Here is a 7837-nt window from a genome sequence, read left to right on the forward strand (position 1 = left end):
CGGTTCTTGAAGTTAGGGTCGTTTATTGTGAGTGTTGTGATGAAAAAAACTAAACGGTGAAGTTGTAAAATAATCATAAGTGAACCAACTGGTTTCAAAAACGAAAATCAAAAAAATTTAAAAATGTAACACTTCATATTTTTCTTTTTGCATTTATTGTTTCATAATTTTCATATAAGGAACTTTACTCAAACGCTTTACTCGCTCGAATTTAGCCTAATAAGTAAAAGTTTTATGATACAATTCTTGACTCAATTCGATAAGTATTTGTGGCATTTGATTTTGCGCGGAAAAAAAAGAAAAAATGGAAAAAAAAAATTTAAATAACATCTTTATACAAACTTTTTACCCATTTTTAATGGTTGGAAGAAAAATCTACTTGCTCTTTAATGGCTACAATTGACTGATTTTTCAGCTGTTGAAAACAATGTATTTATAATGGTTCAAAATTACAAATGTCTGACTGAAATGAAGTCTGCATAAATTGAGACAAAAGAGTACCATCTTTTGCAACATTTTTGGCCGATATTCAGGTTTTAATCTCAAGTATCCAGCTCCGGCATTACATAATCATAGTAACTTCAATCTATAGAAACTGATGTTTGATTCGTGATTTATATACCCTGCTCTCAGATTTCAATTTCAAGCTGATTTCAAGATTTTTTCAAAAACTTTGAAAATGCCGCAGATTTTTCGCCTTTTGGATGTAGTTTTCTGAAGAAAAAGTCTTCAATCACTTTGTACTTAAAATAGTTTGTGGTGGATAAAAAGAAGAAAAAACAATTTTCATAAAAGTAGTTTTCAGACTTTTTTGAACACTAAAAAACACTTAAATTATAATGCTTTTGATTGAAGTTACAGAGCAGTTGGAACGATCTTGGAATTGTCTTGTGTTTGACTTGAAATCAAATATCTTCTCCATTTCCACCTCAGATTTGACTTTTTCTATTTTTATAGTTGTTGGAGGTGTTGATGTGGCTAAACGCATTATTTATGATGTATGGTATGACAAAAAATTCTATTCACAATAGCTAATTTGTATACCATGCCAAGGGTTATTGCATTATGACAGAAATAATGTATTTTTTCAAAAATCAAACTGAAAGCGGTGTTGTGGCGCATCGGTAGTGAGGCGTTGTGGTGCAGCGGTAGTATGGCATTGTGGTGCATCGGTATTGTTGATACCCTGCAATCATATGATTGCGGGTTCAAATTGCCCTTTCGCTGCAAATTACAAGGTGAGCTGTTGTAAGTTAGCCATAGCTTAGTTAACCTTGAAACATTAGTATTCGGATAAGGCCTCTAGTTGGTTAACTAAGAAAAGTGAAAAAAAAGTAAAAAAAGAGCCAATTTTGAAATTCTTTAAATATGGGGGTAAAATGGAAAAAAGTCTATTAGAGTTTAGTGCGTTATTTTGCTTGAAGCTGATAACTGTTTCCTTAACCGTCAAACCTCGAACCTAGGTTCGGTAAAGATCATGCATGATAAAGTTTAAAACTAACAGGCTCTGTTAAAATAAGTGTAGCTCTTTAAAACCAACAGACTGTAATAGCAGCTCCTGTAGCTCAGTCGGTTAGAGCGCCGTACTTATAGACAGTATGAGCAATGCGGATGTCGGCAGTTCGAGCCTGCCCGGGAGCAGGTTTATAGATAAGAAATTTTGAAGATAAAAAGAAATCATTTAGACTTAATTGCCAATTTAATCAATTTTTCAAAAACGGAGAACTGAAAATAAGAATCAGCAAAGTTCTCTTAGATCCAATTATCAAAAATAAGTAACCTCGCACTTCCCTAATACCTGCGTGTTTTTTTTTCTCGTGAAACGTTGATTTGCATGATTATGAAAAATTGATATGAGGGCTTATAAAAATGTTTCATCTTCATGCCAAGCCTGGGAAAACGCATTTTTCGTACATTAACTTTGTTCAGCAAACGTGTTGTCGATTATGCTTAATTCCTAGAGCTCTATGCGTTTGTATAATTTTCTCATCACACCAATTTAAAAATCGATGCAAACTGGAAAAAAAATAAAAGAGCAAAAGGGAAATCTTTTTTTCAGTTGTGAATGATTGTTAATTCGAAAAATAATTTTTAGTCTTCAGTTTCTCGACTGGAGTAAAATGTTTATCTATTAATTCAGAGTAGTTTTTCAAAAACATGAGAGACACATGGGGTCTTTGAAATTACAACATACAAAAATGGAGTCTTTTTGCTTTCTTTCTAATTTTGTTTGGCATTTTTGAGGCTATTTTAACTTAATTTTCATGCTTAATACCATATTCAACTTACGTTCAACTTACGTTTTAATCAACGACTAAAAATTATCCAAACAAAAAAGTAAAGGTCCCTAAATGCGCGGTTCTTGAAGTTAGGGTCGTTTATTGTGAGTGTTGTGATGAAAAAAACTAAACGGTGAAGTTGGAAAATAATCATAAGTGAACCAACTGGTTTCAAAAACGAAAAACAAAAAATTTAAAAATGTAACACTTCGTAATTTTCTTTTTGCGATTTATGTTTCATAATTTTCATATAACGAACGTTACTCGAACGCTTTACTCGCTCGAATTTAGCTTAATAATTAAACGTTTTTTGATACAACTCTTGATTGATACAACAATTCGATACAACAATTTATGATACAACAATTCGATAAGTTTTTGTGGCATTTGATTTTGCGTGGAAACAAAGAAAAAATGGATAAAAAATATATAAATAACATCTTTATACAAACTTTATACCCATCGAGTGTAAAATTTGATATTCGGCTATACAAATTAACTGTTAAAGCAATTTTTTATTCTTTTGATTTAACGCAGATTTACTCAAATCTGTGAAATTGAAAAGTGTGCGTCTTTGAAAACTTTACTTTAGCTATTCACATAGAACGGGCAAAAAGTGTTCAAAGTTTAGTAGTCTTTTAGAGCGAATGGAAAAAGTTTTGTGCGAAAATGGTGTTATGAAATGCATCTGTAGTATGTTTAGGGAAAACTCATAAAATTTACTTAGGTATATGCACTTTTTGAGTTCCATTCAAAATCATCTGCTCAAAGGTAGGCAAATGGGATTCTCCAATAGAGCGTGGAAATGTTTTTTTTTCTAAGTGTTTTAATATGAACAGGGAAAGTTGGTTGCTGTGCTTATTGTTTAATCAGTTTCGACCAAACTAATAAAAAAATCAAATAAGAAAATTTTAAAAAATTGAAAAAAACTTAGGCATTTTTTGTCATTTATTTTTTTCTAACAATTGATTTTAGCTATTCATATGGTAGGCGCAAAAAGTCTTCAAAAATTAGTAGCTTTTTAGAGCAAATGAAACAAATTTCATGCAAAAATGTTGTTATGAAATGCATCTGTAGTATATTTAGGAAAATTTTTTAAAATGTACTTAGGTATATGCACTTTTTGAGTTCCATTCAAAATCATCTGCTGAAAGCTAGGTAAATGGGATTCTCAAATTACGAAAGCGCAAATGGCTCGACATTTTTTCTGGTTTCAAAAGAACATTTTTAAAAAGATTTTCCAGCCGAAAAAATTGTTTACTCAGTGATCTTTTTCTCTCAATGAATTAATTTTATCGAGTAAATGAAAACCATAATTTTTTTTGAAGTTGAAGAAAGTTCAACAGTTTTATGACCAGTTTTTTCTTGATATGGAGGGCAATGAGGTTTTTTTTATACAATATCACAGTTCAGCCCCCACGAAATTTGTTTGAGGTAGTCAAAAATGACTTGAAATTTCTTATTAAAGGAATCTTACTCAATAGTTTATTACCGATCTTCCAGGGTTGTCGGAAGAAAAAATGCTCAATTTGTTGCTTCATTCTTGCGAAACGTTAAAAACTATGTTGCTCCCGGGCAGGCTCGAACTGCCGACATCCGCATTGCTCATACTGTCTATAAGTACGGCGCTCTAACCGACTGAGCTACGGGAGCTCATTAACTATGATTGGCTAAATATGGTCTTTCTTCTGTCAAAATTTCCAAAAACCAAAAACCGTAAAACCAAAAACTGTACACTTTGAGTTTTATTTTTCCGATTGGTATTGATCCCAAATCTTCTAAAAGCACTCTTATCTTGCACCATATATTGATTGGAGAAAATGACGAAACAATTATTTTAGGATTAATTTTACAACTTTTCGAGTAAAAATGTTAGTAGCTTTTTGCGCTTCTTCTCAGAAGTATCATAATTTGTAACATTCAAGTGTGACAAAAACTTTGACGCCTTCTCGCCTTGTACTCAAACGGTACTCAAACTAAGTTAAACTATCTTTTTAGCCTCTATGGTGGTTTCGCTGACCTTCTTCGAACTCACATTCTTCACAGCCTGTCTCTCCATTCACACCAAAAGAGTCCAGTGCACTTCTCAGCCGAACAAATCCAGCGCCATTTTCAACATTATTGCCGGCTCAGGTCATTCTGACTGCACGCTTCACGGCACAACAGTCGTAGGAGCCACTTCGCACTCTGTATCACCAGAGATAGCTGACGAAATTGCGACTAGTAAGCTTGGAGTTGGACCCATATCCCGCAACGTCTCAAAAACACCTTCAATCATTTCTCGTCGAAACAGCGATCAACTCGCTAAAGAGATTGACGAATCATGGGCATTGAATTTAGCAGAGAAATATTTGATAAAGTACATGCCGAAGATAATCTTACACGATGTGTCTCGGGTTATTATTCTCATAGGAGTCGGAGTCTTGCTCGCAATCGCGACCCGAAGTACGATTCAAATGCCCGAGTATATTAACGAAGTTGAATACCAGCCCGACAACTCGAAAGTTATCGAGTACTATCACACTGAGGAGCGGTTGTACCGAAAGCCGACTGTAGTTGCATTCGTAATTGACGAGAAGCTAAATTACTCGGATCCGAAAGTTATGACTAATCTCCGAGGAGTTACAGACAACTTGATTGAAACTGGTTTCTTCTTGAATGTAACAGACCTTTCGTGGTGTTATGAAGAAGGTCTGAATATTTCGAACCTCGTCCGAGCAAAACAGGGCAAAGAAATTGCATTCGAAGCTAAAACAATAGCAGAGTATCAAGCTGAAATTACGAGTGGAATAAAAAGAAGTATGTTCAAAAATGACATCATTTTGAACAGCAAAGGAGAGATTGAGAAAAGTCGCTTTTTTCTCCTGACAATCGAGATATCCCTGTATGATTCGACGACTATAAAGAACTTTTTCGAGGCCATTTATCCAGTTATTGACAGCTCGCCGTATAAACTATACGCAACTAGCATTCACTTGTCGAGGCAGGACTGGCTTTAAAAAAAGGATGTCTTAAAGAAAACGCATCTAAAAAACTATAGCTTATCTTCCATTTCTGATTTTTTTTCCGAAAGACAAAAAAGAATCACACCAAAATTTAATCAAGAGTTACGATACAATACATATAATTATCATAAGATATAATTTTTTTTTCATGAAGGCAACCAAATACAAAAAACGAGAACAAAAAAACTCATTTTCTTTTTTCTTTTTTTTCACGTTATTAAATTTCAAATAGCTTGAGTTTTTTCTCTTTTTTTCAGGTTTTAAATTTCAATTGAGATATTTCTGTAGAATTTCAAAACCATTCAGTGATTTCTTCAAATAATGGATAGTTTATTCAATTTTTGCCAGCCCTGCCTCACCGATTGAAGATGGGAGCGAAATATTACAATGAAGCAGAGTATCTGGAGGTCCATAGCCATCGGCCTCGCCTGCTGTCTCCTCGTCATGTCCCTCCTCCTCGGCGACTTCCGAGTCATATTTCTATCTTTCGTGGTCACTGCATGTAGCATGGTGTCTGTACTCGGATACATGGGAGTGTGGGGCATCACGTATAACATGTCCACTTACATCGAAGTCCTGCTTCTCATAGGTGAGATCATTAATTACATTAAGTTATGACCTATTGGTTATACTCATAGAGTAATTTCAGATAAGGTACACCGTCTGCTCGTCACGCTATCTTATTTTCGGCCGGATAGGTTCGTGCAACTTCTTAGTCTAATACCGATCTTAATCTTACTCTTATATCTCCTAGTCTCAATAGATCTAGTGTATGCTGGTTTATGCGAGTTAGTTCTTGGAGTTTATCCAGAAGGAGAACAACTATATTCAAAATTTTATCTAAATCGTTCTGGTGCTGAAACTAAAAGTAGTTTCAGCACTTAAAAATAAGTGTAAATGTTAGAGATGGAATATGATTGGCTAGTTATAAATATTTTATAGTGGTATTCCATCATTAATATAATTGGTATATAAATACTAGTTTAGAACTGGTTCCAACATTATTAGATGAATATGAATAGCTGGGCAAGTTTTCACTTAATTATGGGTTTCCTTTTTGAATCTTGAAATTTTAGCATGCTTTGAGCTAATTTTTGTTAGTTTTCAGTTTTTCTTCATCCAAAACAAGCATAATTAACTGATTTCTTGTTTTCTAAAACATTCGGATCTTGGAAAAATCAAAGTATAAAAATTCGGATCTTGTTAACTATTTCTCCCCTATGGTACCTTGTAACGAATCCCCTCCCTATAAAAAAGAATTTAACAGTTAAGCGTACACGAATTTTGTAGCTTGCAAACTATCCCCCCCTATTGCACTAGGGGGGAATAGTTAACAAGATACAAACATTCAAAGCAAATAACTCCTCGGCATTTCGTAAACTATTTTTGTATTATCTACCTTAATATTCTTAATATTCCAAAAAAAACATTAGTTCAACGCCAATTAGGAAAAGGTATCTTGTAAATTTTACAAATTTGAATCGATTGGTATAATTTTTTTCTTGTCATTCAGGTCTGTGTGTGGACTATGCCTCACACAGTGGCCATTCCTACAAACGATCAAAGGGACTCACCGCCAAGGCCAGAGCCGAAGCCTCTCTAGAAGCAATGGGCGTTCCCCTCATCAACGCGGCCGTTTCTTCCATCCTTGGAATAGTGATGCTCGCTTTTTCCAGCTCCTACGGGATGCGAACTCTTTTCGTCACCGCTCTTTTCCTTTTCACCTTCAGTTTTTTCTATGGAGTTTGTGTGCTTCCAGTACTACTGAGTTTCTTTGGACCAGTGAACAAAGAACTGGGAATCGGGACAAATGAGGACAACAACGACGGGTCTTCGGAATCAGGGGGTTCCGGGAAGAACTCACAAGGATCCCGAGGAAGCAATCGGGACCTCACCGAAAAATGTCGGGATCACAGTCTCTCTATAGCGGGTCTTTCGGATTGTAACAGGTCACGAGATTATCAAGAGTTCAACCCGACGTCAAAAAGTAGTTTGAAAAGTAAAGATGTAACGCCCACGATTGTGAACAACTCAACGCCAGATTCTTCGAAGCTAATGTCAGTTGAAGCTCGCAGAGGATCTGAACTTTGTAACTCAGTTTTATGACAATAAGAACGTCTCAACTTATTTTTGGAAACGTTTGTCGAAGCAGTCTTAAAATTTCAAAACATTGGCAGATATTTCAGTTCTGTTGATGTTATTCAATTCCCTTGTTTATGCGTGACTCATAAACTTAGTGCACATATCATCTTATCACCCTAAAACACCCTTCATAACTGTTCACTGTTATACTAGTTCTTCTTTTAATTGATGTTTTAAACGCCCAATTTTTGACCAGAAACACCTTTGGGGTTGAAGAGCCGACATTTTTTGAGCAGGCTGCAAAAAATTAGTAATTAAAACTTCATTTATCATTTTTCCCGCTCTAAAAGATCCAGAAAATACATCTGAAAAAAATGAACAAAAAACTCGCATTTTTTTGAAATTTTTCAAATTTATGCGTTTGCGTTTAGTTTGTTTCTGATTTTTCTAAGACAATTGGAAAAAATATTT

At 34.6% G+C, this 7837-nt stretch overlaps 1 protein-coding gene and 2 non-coding genes across 3 annotated transcripts in view; 2 read left to right on the top strand and 1 right to left on the bottom strand.

Annotated features, from left to right (window-relative positions):
* The window catches only part of LOC134845822 (patched domain-containing protein 4-like), a gene marked incomplete in the record, with an annotated part of 28359 nt that extends 20757 nt beyond the window's left edge, over window positions 1–7602 (top strand). The window contains 3 exon segments of the mRNA XM_063862903.1: window positions 4278–5262; window positions 5653–5873; window positions 6798–7602. Of these exon segments, the coding sequence (XP_063718973.1) occupies window positions 4278–5262; window positions 5653–5873; window positions 6798–7390 (1799 nt within the window).
* Trnai-uau (transfer RNA isoleucine (anticodon UAU)) lies at window positions 1555–1641 on the top strand. Its single transcript is given in 2 exon segments — window positions 1555–1592; window positions 1606–1641. It is a non-coding gene; the product is annotated as a tRNA-Ile (tRNA).
* Window positions 3846–3932, bottom strand: Trnai-uau (transfer RNA isoleucine (anticodon UAU)). The gene is given in 2 exon segments: window positions 3846–3881; window positions 3895–3932. It is a non-coding gene; the product is annotated as a tRNA-Ile (tRNA).
* Window positions 7603–7837: the final 235 nt, after the last annotated feature.

This window comes from Symsagittifera roscoffensis, chromosome 5 (genome assembly GCF_963678635.1).
Source record: "Symsagittifera roscoffensis chromosome 5, txSymRosc1.1, whole genome shotgun sequence".
Classification (NCBI taxonomy): Eukaryota; Metazoa; Xenacoelomorpha; order Acoela; family Convolutidae; genus Symsagittifera; species Symsagittifera roscoffensis.